Genomic DNA, 19,318 nt, shown 5'->3' with positions numbered 1-19,318 from the left:
GCCACACCCACTTCCTTCCATCCCCACCCCCTACTTAACCCTTGGCAACCACTTACCTATTCTACATTTCTACAACTTTGTCATTTCAAGTATATTATATATTATTATTATTATTTATTTTATTTTTTTTTTTGCGGTACGCGGGCCTCCCACTGCTGTGGCCTCTCCCTTTGTGGAGCACAGGCTCCGGATGTGCAGGCTCAGCGGCCATGGCTCATGGGCCCAGCCGTTCCGTGGCATGTGGGATCTTTCCAGACCGCGGCACGAATCCGTGTCCCCTGCATCGGCAGGCGGACTCCCAACCACTGCGCCACCAGGGAAGCCCCAAGTATATTATGTAAATGGAATCTTACAGGGTGTAACTTTTGGGATTGGCTTTTTTTTTCTTTAACATCTTTATTGTAGTATAATTGCTTTACAATAGTTTGTTAGTTTCTGCTGTATAACAAAGTGAATCAGCTGTACATATACATATATCCGCATATCTCCTCCCTCTTGCATATCCCTCACACCCTCCTTATCCCACCCCTCTAGGTTGATACAAAGCACGGAGCTGATCTCCCTGTACTCTGTGGCTGCTTCCCACCTGCTATCTATTTTACATTTGGTAGTGTATATATGACCATGCCACTCTCTCACTTCGTCCCAGCTTACCCTTCCTCCTCCCCGTGTCTTCAAATCCATTCTCTACAGCTGCGTTGTTATTCGTGTCCTGCCTCTAGGTTCTTCAGAACCATTTTCTTTTTTGCTTTAGATTCCATAGATATGTGTTAGCATACAGTATTTGTCTTTCTCTTTCTGACTTACTTCACTCTGTATGCTAGATTCTAGGTCCATCCACCTCACTACAAATAACTCAATTTCATTTCTTTTTATGGCTGAGTAGTATTCCATTGTATATATGTGCCACATCTTCTTTATCCATTCATCTGTTGATGGACACTTAGGTTGCTTCTATGTCCTGGATATTGTAAATAGAGCTGCAATGAACATTTTGGTACATGACTCTTTTTGAATTATGGTTTTCTCAGGGTATATGCCCAGTAGTGGGATTGCTGGGTCATATGGTAGTTCTACTTGTAGTTTTTTAAGGAACCTCCATACTGTTCTCCACAGTTGCTGTATCAATTTACATTCCCACCAACAGTGTAAGAGGGTTCCCTTTTCTCCACACCCTCTCCAGCATTTATTGTTTCTAGATTTTTTGATGATGGCCATTCTGACTGGTGTGAGATGATATTTGTAGTTTTTTAAGGAAGCTCCATACTGTTCTCCATAGTGGCTGTACCAATTCACATTCCCACCAGCAGTGCAGGAGTGTTCCCTTTTCTCCACACTCTCTCCAGCATTTATTGTTTGCAGATTTTTTTGATGATGGCCATTCTGACTGGTGTGAGGTGATATCTCATTGTAGTTTGGATTTGCATTTCTCTAATGATTAGTGATGTTAGGCATCCTTTCATGTGTTTGTTGGCAATCTGTATATCTTCTTTGGAGAAATGTCTATTTAGGTCTTCTGCCCATTTTTGGACTGGGTTGTTTGTTTTCTTGATAATAAACTACATGAGCTGCTTGTACATTTTGGAGATTAATCCTTTGTCAGTTGCTTCATTTGCAAATATTTTCTCCCATTCTGAGGGTTGTCTCTTCATCTTGTTTATGGTTTCCTTTGCTGTACAAAAGCTACTAAGATTTATTAGGTCCCATTTGTTTATTTTTGTTTTTATTTCCATTCCTCTAGGAGGTGAGTCAAAAAGGATCTTGCTGTGATTTGTCTTGGAGTGTTCTGCCTATGTTTTCCTCTAAGAGTTTTATAGTGTCTAGCCTTACATTTAGGTCTATAATCCATTTTGAGTTTATTTTTGTGTATGGTGTTAGGGAGTGTTTTAATTTCATTCTTTTACAGGTAGCTGTCCAGTTTTCCCAGCACCACTTATTTAAGAGGCTCTCTTTTCTACATTGAATATTATTGCATCCTTTACCAAAGATAAGGTGACCATATGTGTGTGGGTTTATCTCTGGGCTTTCTATCCTGTTTCATTGATCTATATTTCTGTTTTTGTGCAAGTACCATAGTGTCTTGCTTACTGTAGCTTTGTAGAATAGTCTGAAGTCAAGAAGACTGATTCCTCCAGCTCCATTTTTCTTTCTGAAGATTGCTTTGTTTGTGTTTCCAAACAAACTGTGATTTTTTTGTTCTAGTTCTGTGAAAAATGTCATTTGTAGTTTGATAGGGATTGCACTGAATCTGTAGATTGCTTTGGGTAGTATAATCATTTTCACAGTGTTGATTCTTCCAATCCAAGAACATGGTATATCTCTCTATCTGTTTGTATCATCTTTAATTTCTTTCATCAGTATCTTATAGTTTTCTGCATACAGGTCTTTTGTCTACTTAGGTAGAATTATCCTAGGTATTTTATTCTTTTTGTTGCAATGGTAAATGGGAGTGTTTCCTTAATTTCTCTTGGTTTCCCCTTTTTGGCTTTTAATATTTTTTCTTTGTATTTAGTTTCTGTTAGTTTGATTAATATGTGTCTTGTCATGTTCCTCCTTGGTTTTATCCTGTATAGGACTCTCTTCCTTTCTTGATCTTGGATGACTATTTCCTTTCCCATGTTAGGGAATTTTTTGACTATAATCTCTTCAATATTTTCTCAGGTCCTTTCTCTTTCTCTTCTTCTTCTGGGACTTATTTGAATGTTGATGCTTTTAATGTTGTGTCCAGTGTTTCTGAGACTGTCCTCATTTCTTTTCGTTCTTTTTTCTTTATTCTGCTCCATGGCAGTTATTTCCATCATGCTATCGTCCAGCTCACTTATCCATTCTTCTGCCTCAGTTATTCTGCTATTGATTCCTTCTAGTGTATTTTTCATTTCAGTTATTGTATTGTTCATCTCTGTTTTTTTGTTCTTTAGTTCTAGAGCTTGTATGTTGCTTTCTTATTTTAATTTGTCTTTCTGTCTGCTGTTCTGATTGGGTGATTGCCATTATTCTGTCTTCTGGATCACTTATTTGTTCTTTTGCATTATTTAGCCTGCTCTTCATTGCTTCTAGATTGACTTTTATCTTGGCAATTGTGTTGTCTTATTTGAATGTTTCATCTTTATAGTTTCCATTTCCTTGTTGCACTGATCTGCATTTCTATTGATAATCTTTCTTAAGTCTTTTAGCATTCTTATTACCTCCTTTTTGAACTCAGGTTCTAGGAGAGTGGAGAGGTCTGTTTCATTGTTTGTTCTTTCAGGGGATTTCTCTTGTTCTTTTATTTATTTGTTTGTTTGTTTGTTTATTTTCTTGGCCACACCATGCAGCTTGTGGGATCTTAGTTCCCTGACCAGGGATGAAACCCAGGCCCTCAGCAATGAAAGCACATAGTCCTAACCACTGGACTGCCAGGGAATTCCCTTTTGCTCTTTCAATTGGCAGTAGTTCCTCTGCTTTTTCATCTTAGTTAAATTTCTTTTTTTCTATGAATTTAGGAGAAATAATTGTATACTCTGGTCTTGATGGGCTTTTTTTAATGAAGGAACATCCCTCTGTAGACTGAGTCCAGTTTTTTGGTGTGAGGCCTGTTTTTGCTATGGATGCCTGCCATGTCTTTCCTCAGAGTCTGCTGGCCCTTATCCACTTGATAAGGGGTGTGATTGGTGTAGTGATGCCCAGAGCCTGCACTGGATGTTCGGTGGGGCCTTCTCTTGGCTGTCACAGCCCTGTCAGGGCAGGATCTGTTTTCCAGTTGTTGGAGTAGAAACCCTGAGGGTAGCATTCTATAAGGCTCTATTGCCCTTAAGTGTGTGCTGTATCCACAAGGAGGTGAGCATTGAAGGAAGTGAAGCCTGGGTGGTCACAGCAGGCCTAAGTGCCACCCATACAGCCATCCACAGTTCTGCCCAGAAGCACTGCAAAGTTGCATCCCTTTCTCTGTTTTGTTCATCCCAGACCTAGTGCTAGGCTGTCACTGGTGACCAGGGTGTTGTGACTACTGGAATTGAGGTGGTTGTGCTGCCCCTGGGACCTAGGCTGCCTCTATGGTAGGGCTCTCCCAGGGCCTGTCTGTCACAGATCTATCTCCCACCTGCATTGTGAAAGGTGAGCAGAACTGGAGTGCTCCCACCAGGAAAGGAACCACTGTGTACTCCTCCCCAGGGGCTGTCCACTGAACATGTGTGACTCTGTTGTACCACCCACCACCTGGTATGTGCACCAACAAGGTCCACTGCTGCCAGACCTGCACCTGGAACTACCAGTGCTGTGGCCAAGCTCACAAAGCCTACCACCACCAGAGCCATGCCCTGGTATGAGCATGTTGACAATGGTGTTCCTAGGGGGACCTGCACCCTGACCTGCATGTGCTGATAATCGGGCTCCTTTGGCCAACCTGTACCCAGCTCTGTGTGTGCTAGTGATGGGCTCTGAGTTTTGGCCCAGACTACACTCCAGGGCCTCTAGAGCTAGACCAAATCCTCTCCCAAGGTCCCTCTGTTGAAGCCCAAGTTTCAGAGCCTAGCCACTGTGCACTGTATCATCCCTGCTCAGTTCATGTTTTGGGGTGGGAAGTGTCACGATGTAGCAGCTGTCAGCACCAGTCTCTCCACCCTGATTACTAGCAAGCCAGTACACACGCTCTCCTTGCGAGTAGAGTTCAGCCCCCTCCAGTCCATCTATCTGACCTGGCAGACCTCTGTGAAGAAGCAGGGGGTTCCCAGGGAGAGGGACCACCTGTGTGGTCTTTCCTCTTTCACAACTCCCTCCCAGCGGGACCGGTCCCTTCATGATGCCTTTTTCTTTTTCTGTCCTGCTTCAGTTACATGTGAATCTTTCTTGCTGCTTTGGTTGTATAAGAGATTTCTGTCAGCTTTCAGTTGGTTTTCTGTGAAATTTGTTATTCATGTAGATGTATTTTTGATGTGTTTTTTGGGGAAGGTGAGTTCCACATCCTCCTACTCTGCCATCTTGATTGGGAGCAAAGGGAGTATGTTTTCAACCATTAATCCCCAACACAAGAGAAGGAAAGTGTTGCCTGTTATTTTTAGAGGCCACCCAGGTTCCTGAATGTGACCCTGAATCATGTGTGAAGTTCTGTTTTGTCCAGAAGCAGAGGTCTCCATGTTAAATCCTGGAGTAGCAGTGTTTGTGGTGGCAGAGCAGATGCTGCCCAGCTACTGATGTGTGTGCTCTGTGACAGAGGTCTGCAGGCAGGGCCCTCTGAGGAACATTGGCTTCCCTGTGGTAGCAGACTTGTCAGACCCTGTGAAATAATACCCAGGCAAGATGACTCTGTGTGGAATCTCTCCAGAGCAAGAGTCAGCTTGTTGGCAGGGTGACTGGATGGGCACATTGGTATGTCAGCACCTAGCTGGGACCAGTGCTGCCATAAAATTTGTACATTGCCACCTGCTTGGAACCCTTCAAATGCTCTGCATGGCTGTCTACAGAAAGGCCTCAGGCTTACATCATGCAGCCTGAGCCCTACCCTCTTTGATCTTCCTCTGGAGTCAGAATGCCTGGTTCGAGTCTTGGGCCCACCCACTTCCTAGCACCAACAAGTCAGCATGTTGCCTCTCTGCACCTCAGTTTCTTCATGGGGACACGGGGACCTCAATGCTCAGCCCCCTGAGCGTTTGCTCTCTGCCTCTCTGATCTCACGCCCATTGCACATCTCCCACGTGGTGTCATGCCTTGTCTCTCCACTAACAGGCTCCCTGTGAGCCCCTGGAGGATGTGAGCTGATTTCCATGGGGAGTGGCTTACTGGGGTTAGAGGGTGAGCCTGCTTAGGGTTGGGCAGTTAGGAAGAAGCTAATGGAAGTCTGGGGTGCGGGGAAAGTGGGAGCAGAGGCAGATCTCAGAATTGAGATGGAAATCCAGACTCAGTTCTTGCCATAACAAATAGACAAACTTTGGGGATTTTTTATCTTACAAGTTCTTGCCTTCTCGGTAAGGATGGTTCAGTTGGGTCCCTGCTTAGAGTCTCACAAGGCCATGATCAAGGTGTCTGCAGGATGTGCTCCCTTCTGGTGGCTCTGAGGATGGGTCTGCTTCCAACCTCACTCAGGTTATTGGCAAATCCAGTTCCTTGGAACTGTAAGACTGAGTCTCTTTTCCCTAGCTGGCTGTGGCCACTCTAAAGTCTGTCCTGTGCAGGCAGCTTGGGTGTTGGCCTGTCACACTCTCCCCTTCTATGGGGCAGCTGTCCCTCTCTCCTTGGTGATGGGCTTGTCCCTCCTGCCCTCCCACCTCCATTGCCCCCTCCCTAAAACTCTGGATGGGTCCATACACTTTGAACTACACTGAGGAATAGGGGGACTGTCACAAAATGGGGCATCAGAAACACAGTGACCACAAGCAGATTGGGGCTTGGGCTTGATGGGCTCGGAGCTCTGGGGAGATGCTGGAGGTTTTTATTGAGCTCTTAACATCTAAAGTCATATTATTGACATGTCAAATATATTTAATCCTTAGAGAAGGCATGTAAATGGATGTGTCGTGCTATTTCAGAAGTTTTCACCAAAACCCCCCTAGTCAAACTTTTACATGGAGTAAAGGCAGGGAGAGTGAGATGAGGCTCTTCATGATGCTTTGCGCTGGCAGCCTGTGGGCCTGGTGCATAATGAATCCTACCAGATTGGATGCCTTTGTGTTTCAGGAGAGTGTAAGGACTGAGTGGAGAGGGGACATGTGTGCAGCTGAGCACTCACACGACACCTGCAAAGGCCTTTCATGGGTAACGGAATGGGTGCCATGGTCCTCCTCCATGGAGAAACCTCATAGGTCACATGGCTCTGAGGTTATTTATTCCTCACTTCTCTCTGTGCTCAGTGTTCCAGCATGGAGTTCTGGGCCAATGTAGCACTGAAGGGCACAGCTTCCTTGGTCCTTGCCCTCCTGCTCTGCTGTCCAGTCTTAGAAAGACCAGCCCCTCAGGCCCGTGAGGGCTGTTGGAAGCTACAGATTTGTGTCTCACAGTTCATAGTCCTCGGCAATGCACAATGCCAGAACTGAACTAACTTGGCTGAGCCTGGGTCGTGCACCCATCCCCAAACACTGACCTCTGCGGGTGGGGACTGAAAGATGCCAATGGGCTTCACTAAGTAAATTTACCCTTCCCTGAACCCACCTCTCTGTTGGGGGCTGGGTTTGAGTCACATCCTTCACTGTGAGGCCGCACTTCTGTACGTGTATGCACATAGTTTCCCTGCAGATCATGTGTGCTGTCAAAAAGGCCCAACCAAAGAGGCATTTTATTATCATGGTTGTTTACATCCATCTTTCCATCCACACAAAGGATTTGCTGGTAGGTGTCCAGACCTAGAGTCCTAAGGATGGTGGTTCTCATCTGAGATCCTACTGCTCTGAAGACACATGTTCTTTCCTGTGGATGTTGACCCTACTTACATTTTCCTCTGAAAGATATATGTCACCACATCCCACAGTGATTTGCCAATTGTCCTTAACTTTTCCTCTTCCCTATCACATCCAATAGAAGTAGCCCTATTCATAAATGAATTACTATATTAACAAGCAGTGAATTTATTTTCTGTTTGCCAGCAGTAGTTGTATAAAGTATCTGATTTTGAAAGGTTTAAGATCCTCAGGGCACCAAGAACTAAAACGTAGGAGATCCCATTTCTGTCCCTGGAACACTCAGGGTAGGTGTACCCTTTCTATAGTTTAGAGTCTATATTTGTAAAGTGACAACCAGAAAGGTGAGGAGAAAGTTTATGAAAATATGTCCATTAGCTTCATGGTTTTTTTTTGTTCCTGCAAATATTTGCACAGCAATCACTTTGGTAGTGAACAGTAAAGTAATCATCAATCAAAAGCCTGTGAGATGATCAAAGTATCATAGAACAAAAGAGAACAGGAGCCTACCACCAAGATAAACTGAGATTTTATTTTACTTTTTGAATTTTTATTCTAGGTAATGGGACACTGATTGGAGCATCAGCAAATGTGGTTTGTTCAGGAATTGCAGAGCAGCATGGATATGGATTTTCTTTCATGGAATTTTTCAGGTACTTTAAAAACTCATTTAAAATTTCTGTTTATACTGTCCCTAAACTTACTTTATTAAAAAATCAGGGCTTCCCTGGTGGCGCAGTGGTTGAGAGTCCGCCTGCCGATGCAGGGGACACGGGTTCATGCCCTGGTCCGGGAAGATCCCACATGCCGCGGAGCGGCTGGGCCCGTGAGCCATGGCCGCTGAGCCTGCGCGTCCAGAGCCTGTGCTCCACAATGGGAGAGGCCACAACAGTGAGAGGCCCACGTACCGCAAAAAAAAAAAAAAAAAATCAGCCACACATACTGCTAAGCACTAATATAAGCATGTTTTAATAATTAGAGATACATTGATATTTTATGTTGTTGTTCCCTTGAAAATTCCAGTGGGGATTTGTGCCTTGATTGCCCATGATGAGGGTACATAATGAGAGTCTGACATCCCCCTACCGGATTGCCCAGCAAAAAATTTCATGACTGAAGGGACCCAGGAATATTGCAGACTGGGGGCAGCCTGGGAGCAGGCACCTCTCAGGAGGACAGTGCAGAGAGGAGGCCCTGGATGGGGGAGAGCAGCTGATGCCAGCTCCTGCAAAGGAGGACCTGCTCTGAGGGAGCCAGGTCCGCTCTGGGGTCCTGGCCCCTACATGCTTGTGTTCATATGGCACCACTGCATTTTGGATGCAGGAACTGGGCAGAATAGACATTGGTGGTGCCTGTAAAATGGTGCTGTCAAAATGAACTGACATTCATTTGGGGGATACAATGGGGGATATCTAATGGAGGCACACATCCATATCATCTAGGCTGAACCCAACTTTTGATTTCTAGAAATAAAAGACAGTTACCTTTATGGATATATAAAGCTTGTAAGGCCACATTCTTTTGCAATAACATAATATAATAATAAGTCCAGATCTCACAGTACTATGCAGACACCAGACACCATAATCCACTTCTCTTTGTGTTTCAGGTTGGGCTTCCCAATGATGGTTGTCTCCTGCATGGTTGGGATGTGCTACCTCCTTGTTGCTCATGTCGTTATAGGATGGAATTAGTAGATATACAATGTGTGAAGACTGAGGGAAACTTGACCCATCACCAACATCAGTAGAATACTACCCCAAAACCACTCTTTGGAGAAGAAAAGGTGCTTACCATGGGGGTGCTCTGGAATGGACACCTTTGCTATCCACACTCTTATTTGGGTGAAGCTGGCAAATTGTGGTAAATACAAGATAACTTACACAAGATTCTACCACAGGAAAATATGTATATCTCAAAATACATCTAAGCTATGCTCTGTAGGAAAAGACACAAATTCAATAATTCACTCCAAATGGCTTGTGTTGTTTAAATATCACTTCTCCTGAGGCTATCAATAGTTTTTCTTCATGTAATCACTTTTCATGTTAAAATAATGAGCATTCCAATTGTATACCCTCTTAATGCATACTTTTCTTGGGAAGGGCATACAATTTGTAAGGAAACATTATATGTATTAAAAAAAAATACTGCCCCTTGACAAAGGGTCTTAGAATTTGTTAGTCTCTTGCTTTTTAGTAGCTTACATTATATAAAATTGCATTTTATTCATTAATGGTTTTCTCTGGAGTTTTTTTTTTTTTTTTTTTTGCGGTACGCGGGCCTCTCACTGCCGTGGCCTCTCCCGTTGAGGAGCACAGGCTCTGGACATGCAGGCTCAGCGGCCATGGATCATGGGCCCAGCTGCTCCGCGGCATGTGGGATCTTCCCAGACTGGGGCACGAACCTGTGTCCCCTGCATCGGCAGGCAGACTCTCAACCACTGTGCCACCAGGGAAGCCCTCTCTGGAGTTTTTAAGTCATCAGTTAAAAGTCCAGATATTTGACTTGCAGAAATCATATGTGCTTTTTTAAAATAATATTTTAAATATTTACCAACCTGGAAAAATAATCTTCAGTTTTGAAAATGGTGTATGCTATTTCTATCAATTACCCCAGAGTGTGGTCAATACATTCAGCTCTACATACCTGCTGGATTTCAGTGGTGCAGTCAACGCTTACTAAATGCTATTCTTTTGTGGAACATTAAACATAAAGCAAGGACAATGAGAGCAAAGATTAAGAGGGAGCTGGGCTTCAGCTGAGGTCTCATCTGCTCTGCTTGATCAATACCATGGCTAAACCTCAGACAAAAAACCTCTTCTTCAGTTTCAGTCTACTGTGTGTGATACCTTGAGATGAGATGAAGAAAAAGAAGATGTTTACTGGGGACTCTGCTCAGAAGCAGTAGTTGTATAAAGTATCTGATTTTGAAAGGTTTAAGATCCTCAGGGCACCAAGAACTAAAATGTAGGAGATCCCATTTCTGTCCCTGGAACCCTCAGCGTAGGTGTACCCTTTCTATAGTTTAGAGTCTATATTTGTAAAGTGACAACCAGAAAGGTGAGGAGAAAGTTTATGAAAATATGTCCTTTAGCTTCATGAGCTATCTTTGAATTCCTTGTCAGCAAAAGTGACAAAAAAACCCATTTTTGTTTTAAAATCTGGGTTGAGGAAGTCACAGAAATTGCATGTGCACCTGACTCACTGCTCGAGTGAAGCCCTCACTCCCCAGTCTTTCCAGGAAAGGAGCCCTGCCAGCATTCCAGCTCTGCTCCCTTTTCATGTTGCCTCACTGAAGCTTAGATGCCCTGAGTCCTTCCACCAAAAGGCTTTGTTTTCTCTTTTCCCACATGTTTCCATGCCTGGAGGTGGTATTGGCACCTTCCTTGTGCCCAGATGCTGCTCTTAATTCATGTCTGTTCTCTCCTCCCTCAGTATCTCTTCCCCTGTGGTGCACAACCTCTACCTCTCCCCCTCCCATCTCAGCTCCTCAGTTATCACATCTCATTCTTAAATACCTGAGCTCCTGGCTTATTTCTTCCTCTCTCCCTCACCCCTTCAACCTTCTCAGAATTCCCTGAGATTTGACACTCAAGCCTCATTACACCCTGGCTGGATCACCAGGAACTGCACCTTTAATTCTTCATCTCAAATGTCTCTCTCTGATACTTCCAATACTCCCAGCTATCTCCTCCAGATTATCACCTCAACAGAGTCCTCCAGTGACACCTCCAACTCATCCCTTTCTCTAACTTCCCACACCAGTTCCCTCCTAGCTCAGTGTTCTACTTCTGCCCTTAAATTCAAAACTCTGTTGATAAACTGGCACTGTTCTACCTTTTCTGGTGCCTAAACGCCTAAATGTTACTGAGGTAAATCATTTGACTAGGATGACTTGTTTTACTTTAAAATAAAGATTACAAACATCAAAAAAGCACTCAAGGTTGCCTGGCTCATTTGCCACATTTCCCTAGTGCAGCAGTCAGAGCCCTGGCTGAACAGATGGCTGTTCGATTAGGGACGCTTACAGGGAATTTAATCAGGGATGGTGCAGTCCTTGGAACTAGTCAGAGGAGGCACTTGTAGGCCTCTGAGGGTGAGGGTCACCAGGACCTGCAGATGCAGGGAGCAGTATGGAAAGGGACCCATGACAGGAGCTTCTGTGGAGAGTTGCAGTCATCAAGAATCACTTTGCAGGGAAGGGGCTGTGAGAATTGTCTGACTTCACTCCTTTTCCTCCCTCTGATTTTCACTGTCCTTCCCATTGTCTGAAGCCAGCCAGAAGCCAAGGGTGAGAGGAAATGTTGATGTTGTCCATGTAGGTAAGCTCCTGTGGACACTGAGCCAGACAATAGAAGGAGAGTGGATCTGATGGGCAGATGGAAGATACTCAGCTCTGTCCACCATTTTCAGCAGATGAAAAAAGTTCATATCTGCAATAAAGGAAACAATGAAAGTTCCATCAGATTTTCTGTCGAATTTGTCAATTCTCTCTCCTGATACTGTCTCCAGAATTAGTAGGTAAACAATCCAGTGCTTACTAAATCCTGTTTCATGATGATAGAAAAAGACAACACTGAAGGAACAAATGGCAACTTTGCTGTGAATGTTGAACTACCACAGTTAGGCATTGTCTGGCACCTCATGCGTAAACCCCCAAAGTTCACAGGGACTGTGAGGACACACTTTTACAGTCTGAATTCAAGATGAAGAGTCTGTTTGCTCTTCTGCTGCACATGACAATCCTTTCCTTCCTGAGTTGTGTTAGTAGCTACACAGCTTTGACAGGTACGTGAAAATAAAGGCCATGCACCCCAGATAAGGTCATGTGTAGGCAAGCGTGGAGGAACAGGTAACAAAGCAGCAGACAGAGCTACTATGGGAATTGGAACCACTTCCTCCTGTAATTTATGTGTGCCTTCCAGACCTGCTTGGGCTCAAGCCCACATAACACAAGACCTAAACTCCACATGACACAAGACCAGTGCACACGTCTAACTTTATGGATCAGTTGGTTAGATGACACTTGGTTTACGACATGCAGTTCAACTTGCCTGATGACACTGTTTCCCACAATAGTGTCCTCAATTTGTAACAGGGCCCAGTGGGAGCCAAGAGCTGCTTTTAAAATGGAGACTAGTAGAATGGGAGGGCATGGACCTTATCCAACCGTTCATGGTCTGCACTGTGGTTTTCCCATTGAGGTCTGCCACAGACACTGAGGACTTCTTCAATGTGCTATGATGTTACAGAAGGCCCAAGTGGCAGGGCAACATGCACAACAGCCTGGGCCTGCTGAAGGGCCTTTACTTGCTTCAGTGTCCCTCAAACCTTGCAGCTTCAGGAGGTCACCTGGTAATAGGTTGGAGTAGCTTCTTCAATGTGTTATATGTTGCCTGCAAGATTGAAAGTGGACCACCAAGAATAGTACCGTTTTTTTTGTGTGTGTGATTAGTGCAACAATTTGTCTCTCATTTTGCAGGGTAATTTTAAATCAGCGATTAGCACTAGCCCCTAAAATTTCCATTAGGATATTGTATTTCTTTTGTTTTACTATCTTGGTATGGAATGAGAAACTTCTTAATAGAATAGAGAATAAACTTGGAGATTCTGACATTATTCGGCATATTATCTATCCCAGGACTCATTCTGGGGCTGGGGAAATCACCTCAGGATGGGTCCACTGTTCCACAGGATCAGCTATTACATGAGCTTCTAAGTGAACTATAGGGTATTTTTGGGTCACCGAGAATTGCAGAAAATTAACACCAGAAAAGAAAATTTCTTTTCACCAATGTACAATTTTTCTGTTAAATGGCCGCAAATGGCTTGTGCTGTTTCACTGCACCTGCCTCTGAAGACGATGTGAGGGGAGAGAATAAGCGTGTCCTCAGATGTGTTGCAAGATTCTTTCTCAAAGGGATGTGGCCTCCCTTCAAAGAACACATTTAGGTCTGGGAAGTGGCTGAGGTTGTTAATCCTTCTTAAGACCCTTGATACATCTTATCAGATCCAGAGTCCTTCTAGTTTTATATGTGAAGCTGCCCATATAATTCACTACTATGAAGTCTACAATCAACTTGTCTTTTGGCTTAGGTCTCTGAAGCTCACTGTGGTCAATGTGCCCACCTTGACTGTGACAATGAACTGCTTCCCTGGCCTCTCCTCCCTCGGGATCTTATTATTACCATTGGGAAAAGAGGACTCAATTCTATTACTGTGTTCCCTACTCTCATCAACAGTCTCCATAGGACAGCCATCACAAGCGTTTCCAAGGACGCTGTGCCCTCCTCCACACCCTGCACTTCCTGATGCCTCCATGAAGGAGGTGGCCTCTGGATTCTCTTGCAGGGAATGCATGGGGCAGTGGGGTAGGTCACACACATTCTGAGCCATTGGATTCCTATATGCCAAGAACTAACCAGCTGTACCTAGAATTAACACCTCTTCCAAGTGCTCAAGCCATCACATGGAATCTCAAATTCCAGGTGAGTGCAAAGACTCAAGGTTTGGCTTGCTGTAGCCATATATTTCATCCTGCTTGTTGTGGTATCTGTAGACTCCAATCCCCTATGTGCTCCCTACACAGAGTGGTAACTTTTTCAACAGGCAAGATAGTTTTTCTTGAAGTAGACTTTATACTTCTATATCCAGCACATACTAGTTTTTTAGATCCCTGGAGAAATGAGGGGTATTAGAGATGAGTCTTGAGGCAAATTCATATCATCTTGGGAGGCAACTGACCCAAGTACAGCCACAAAAATGGTTGTTAGATGAGAAGGCCGCTCTCCTGCATACTCCTGAGGGAGGCCCAGGCAGGATTTTTTGGTTCAGAGTTCTCAGCTGGGTCTGAGTCTGATCACGTATCTATGGCCCACCATCAGTGTCCTACTTCCCCACCAGCATCCATGCCAATCCTCACAGTCAGCTTCTGGGCCTGGGCCTCACCCAAATCTGCTGGCTCCTTCCAAGCTGCCTTCAAAGTTTTCTGATCAACCACTCATGTTCTCAGTTGAACAAATACCCATGTCTTTCAGTTCCTGTCCCCTGTCTTCTTTATGGTCTCCCAAGCTGTCAGGAGAAGCCAGCATATCCCAGACACAATGACCACTGGGGGTCCAATGTCTTGCCCTCCTAATGACCTTCAAGGAGAGTGATGCTGGTGCAGACATGAGTGGTCTTAGTTTTATTCCCCCCCTGGAATGGAGGTTATCCCTGCCTCCCTCAGAGATGTGAGGAAAACAACTCCAATTCTCATATGGGAGTTTATTTCCTGGGGCCATTTAGGTTATGGATTAGACAGGGAACAGAGAGAACAATCAAACTGCAAAATATGAGAAGAGTTTGATAAAGATGGACTTTGCAAAGTATGGACACAGTATTAAGAAACTACAAAGGGGAATGAAGTGCCTAGAGTTAGTAAAAATGAAACAGCATTATCACCCCTAAAGCTATGTGGAGAGGGTCTCTAGACAACCTGTGGCCAAGTGCTGCAGCCAGCCTGCCAGTCTGCGGGAAAGAGGAAAAGAAATACAATATCAATCTCCTTTTCTTCTAGCTCCTGCCAGCAATCTCCATTGGCCAAACCCAACCAGAATTCATGTTGTAGGAAACCATTCATGTTGCCTGTGTCAGCCAGCTTCTGGGCTGGAAGCAGGATGGAGAAGGGAGAGATCAGCCTCTGAGTCAGAGGGAAGAGCTACAGCTCACCTAGGAAGTTCACGTTCCTTGGCTCTGGGAAGATTCCAGGCCTCCTCTCCTCTAAGCCCTCACAATTTATCAACCCCCACTCCCAATTTTACTTCACTGAGTACATAGAAACCTTCAAAGAAGAACATTGTCATCAGTAACTTTGCAAATTTCTCTGCAGCCAGATCCAAGTTTCTGTCTTACAGAATAAACTCAGTGCCTCTGGCTTTGTCAAAGGCCCCCATGTATGCTCTTAATCTTGATCCCTCATTTTCTCATAAGCTTCACTTTTTCTAATAAGAAACTGCTCTCCTCTGCATCATCTACCACACCACTTCCACCCACAAATAGACATGATTTGATAGGCTTCATTCGTTCACTCACCCATTCATTTACTCATTCATTCATTTAAAGGTATTTCTTTAATGTTTTTTTATGTTGTAGGCAAAGTTTCTAGGTTCTAAAGGTGGGAAAGTAAAAACAAACAAACAAAAGACTTTAATTTTATGGAACTTCCATTTAATCCCATCTTAAAACTCATCATCTTTCTCTAGCCACTACCCTATTCCTAAAACTTTTTGAAACAGGTTTTTTCTGTGTCATTTACATCTTCTCTTTTCCAATTTACTCTCTTTTTATTACTATAAATAATTCAGGCATAGAAAAACTGGAAAATATAACAAATATCCATGTATGCCCTACCCAGTTTACTTGAAAAAAATACTGCATATAACCCAAGACTACTCTCTATCTTCCCAATAATATCCCCCCACACCACCATTAGAGGTAACTATAAGCACAGATTTGATGGTTTTGCTCTACTTTATAAAATCAAAATCTCCCATGTCATTACATGGTCTTGACCCTATGTCATTGTCAACACCATTCCTTACCTGTGCTGGTGCATTAGCTGCACTGGGAGGTCCTCCTCTCTGCAGGTGAGTGACAGGTACTTACTGAGTCTGTTCTTTGTGCTGGACAATTTTTTAGGCACCTGCCCTAAATGTGTTTATCTTCAAGGGAGGCAGAGAACAGATTAAATAAATATGTTCAGGCAATGGTGGTAAGAAAAATGCAGTCAGCAATTCTCGATAGGTTGGTTGGGGAGAGGACATCTGGGCAGAAACAAAGTGAGGGACCAGATGTGGAGATGTCTGGAGAAGGAATGAGCAGCCGAGTGCTCAGGAAGTGGGCCCCCAGGCAAGGGTATGTTGGTGTGTTCTTGTCACAGCAGAGTGAGCTATGGGAAGAGGAACCCTGGTTCTGACGCTGCAGGATTGTAGGCCAAGGGGAGGACTTCAGATATTGGTTCATCAGAAGATAAAGCTAGATGAATGAATGGAATGTTGAAGGGAGAAGGTCACATCCCAGCTGTCCTAGAAACATACTGTTATCTCCTTCGCTGTGTCAAAGACAAAAGTTGGGCAAGTAGGGAGATGATTTTATTTAGGCTATTGCAATGGGGAGACCACCCCAGATCCACAGATCAGCGTGTCTCAGAATGGTGGACTTGCTGTTTTTAGTGAGGAGTAAACAAGCTGCAGATGGAGTGATTTGCAATTGGACTTGTTTGATGAAAGTGGAAGTCTCAGTTACCACTTTAGCTGATCAGTCATGAGAAACAGCTTTAATCTTTGCTAATCAATCACGAGATGAAGAACAAGAAGTTGGAGGGTCTGTGTTTGCCCTTGGCAATTGCAATTGTATAACCACAGGGCCTTAGGTCACCCTGTTTTAAATAGAAAAACATTAAAGTAAAACACATCTTGCAACTGAGAATATCTCAATATAAATATCTGAATACAAGATATAAATCTTTACCTGCATTGTCCCACAGGAAGCTCCAGAGGCCAAGCCCTGGCAAGGGTCCCATTTCGTGGAGGTGAGGAGTACAAGGCTGCCCACCACCAGTAGTGATCTCCCCACTTCAGGCCACATCCACTGCCTTTCCTGTGGGGTTGGAGTTGCTAAATAGAGCTCAACAAGCAAAGCACTGGTGGGAACAACACTTTACTCATGGAGAAGAGACTCAGCAAGATCTAGGTCTGGTCTGTGGTGTGAAATGGTCTCCCATGCCAGCGGGTCTCTCCAGATAGCAATGATGGGAGACAGACTGAATGATACCCTCTCCTGCTGCAGAAAAAGACCCTGTCCCCTTCCCACAGGGGCAGATAAACTAACAGGCTGGCCAGGTGTGTTATGACACACATGCTTAAGCAGAGCAAGGAAGTTCACCGCAAACTTCATCCACACAAAATGCACCCCAGGACAGAGAAAGCTTTCTTCTACTGAGGAAGAAGCCCTTAGGGTCAGGACAATGTTCCCAGCCTAGGGCACTGGAGGTGCAATCCCAGGGAGGGGCGACATGTCCCATGATAATTGCTTCCCCAACCAGCCTCTTAAGAGAAAAAAAGAGCCAGTGCAAAATCCACGGCAGAACTTGTAAGAAGCAAATCTTTTTATCTCTATTCTTCTCCCTGTCTTTATCACTGGCTGGCTCTTGAGCTCTGTCTTCCTCTCAGGCTCCCAAATGCCCTGCCCTCAGCCCATTCCTTCCCCACCCACCTCCAGCCTCCCTGGTTTCATCTTCTAGCCCCTGCCAGTCTTCCATTTTCAATGTAAAATTCCCACAATCCTGCCTTTACTTCCCTTAAATGTTGCTCTTTTTTTTACACCTTATTTATATAAACTTGTGAAAAGACCACCTTCTCCCTCCCTAGTGGTTCCTCTCTCAGAGATGCAAATAGTCTCAGATGCCCAGGGTGAGGTGGGAAGAGGACTAGGACACTAGATTTTAATCACTGTTTTTATTTTTTTTTCTCTCATTACACCAGCACTTCTTTAGTACTAAGGGACACTAAAATAAGGCACAGATGTTGTGTTGTGAATGGACTCAGCCAGCTGCAGGGGACTGGCTTTTCACTGACCTTCAGTGAAAAGGTCTTTTATGGTTCCTACAGTGGTAGGAAATCAATGAAAACTTTCATGGAGGAAATGGTTCCAGGGAAGCATTTGTGAAAGGGGAAGAAGCTGGTAAAAGATAAAAACAGAGACCTCATCAGTGTGCAGGTGGAAAGGCAGCATCAGTGGGCTGGCTGTAGAGAGAGAGACTGATAGGTCTAGAGGGGGAGAGGGGTGCTGGTGTTGGGAAGGAGTCCTACCAAGACCAAACGGAAGAAGCCTCCTTCCCCTGCTCTGGTCAATGGAATTCATTTACCAGGCACTATCAGGACATAAAGTGGGCCTGAAGAAAAAGGGCTTTCGATTGAAATCCATTGTCTGTATTGTGATAGATCTCCTGGTCTTTGCCTATGAACAGCAGTCTTTTAGTTGCTGAACTCACCAATTCATAGGCCCCTAGACCCTGCAGTGCTTTTAGACCTGACACAAAGGCAGAGCATTTGTGACATATATGGATTTGTCCTAGACCCATTGCTCCTGCTCTGAAATTAGCTTTGTGGAAAGACAGAGGAGGACAGAAGCTGAAACCTCAACTAAGTCCTTCAAAAGGCTCTCTGCTCTGGTGCTCAGGAAACAGGGAACAGGTATGATTGATAAGCACGTTATTTTATTGGATTATAGCTGATATTTTCAAGGTGGCCTGAAGTCAACTGGAATAAAGTCTGCCCCCGCCCCTTTCTCAAGAGTGTGGCAGAATGTTAATTCCTCTTGTTAGTCTCTGCAGCAACCAGCAGCACAATCCTCACCTTGCACACCACTTGTAGCCCATTAAGACTGGGTGTGTGTGCAGTATTGATTTCTTCCTGCCAATTGGAAGAACCGGAACTAAGAGGTGGCAAAATGAATTCTTTTGGAAGTTCAATTTTGAGGACATTTTGTGCTGTGGATGAATTAAAAACAAGCTTTCTAATTAAGTGCCTAATCTAATACACAGCCCCATGAGGTGTGTACAGAAGAAACAGGAGACAGTCAGTCCCTGCCCTCCAGGAGCTTTCACAAAGAAACCCATATTTCATCACTTTCTCCCTACTCAATCTCTCCCTGAGGCTGCTACTAAGTGTTGGCAAGCTCTTTAATACAACCAGACTACTCAGAGGCCCTTGCATGTGGCCTGAACTTAAAAAAGAAAAAAAAATAAATGTTTGTGGATTAATATATCATTGCAGAATTTATTATACACAGGCAACTCAGATAAGTCTTCAGTGTGTATTTATTAAAATCATTATTTTTGGCAAAAGAAATGGTCAATAAAAACAAGTTTAAATCATTGCTGAATGTCCAGTCCCTTGGAAAATGTAGCT

General features: G+C 44.2%; 1 protein-coding gene across 1 annotated transcript in view; it reads left to right on the top strand.

Moving 5' to 3' along the window:
• The window catches only part of OCA2 (OCA2 melanosomal transmembrane protein), a 245,408-nt gene extending 235,895 nt beyond the window's left edge, over positions 1–9,513 (top strand). Inside the window, exons 24-25 of the mRNA XM_060151549.1 lie at positions 7,924–8,017; positions 8,974–9,513. Coding sequence (XP_060007532.1) covers positions 7,924–8,017; positions 8,974–9,058 — 179 coding nt within the window. The 3' untranslated portion in view covers positions 9,059–9,513. The remainder of the gene's footprint in view (positions 1–7,923; positions 8,018–8,973) is intronic.
• The last annotated feature ends 9,805 nt before the right edge of the window (positions 9,514–19,318 follow it).

The sequence above is a fragment of the Lagenorhynchus albirostris genome, chromosome 6 (genome assembly GCF_949774975.1).
Source record: "Lagenorhynchus albirostris chromosome 6, mLagAlb1.1, whole genome shotgun sequence".
Lineage (NCBI taxonomy): Eukaryota > Metazoa > Chordata > Mammalia > Artiodactyla > Delphinidae > Lagenorhynchus > Lagenorhynchus albirostris.
Note: the sequence above shows the minus strand (reverse complement) of the source record. Positions and strands in the feature narration are given on the sequence as shown.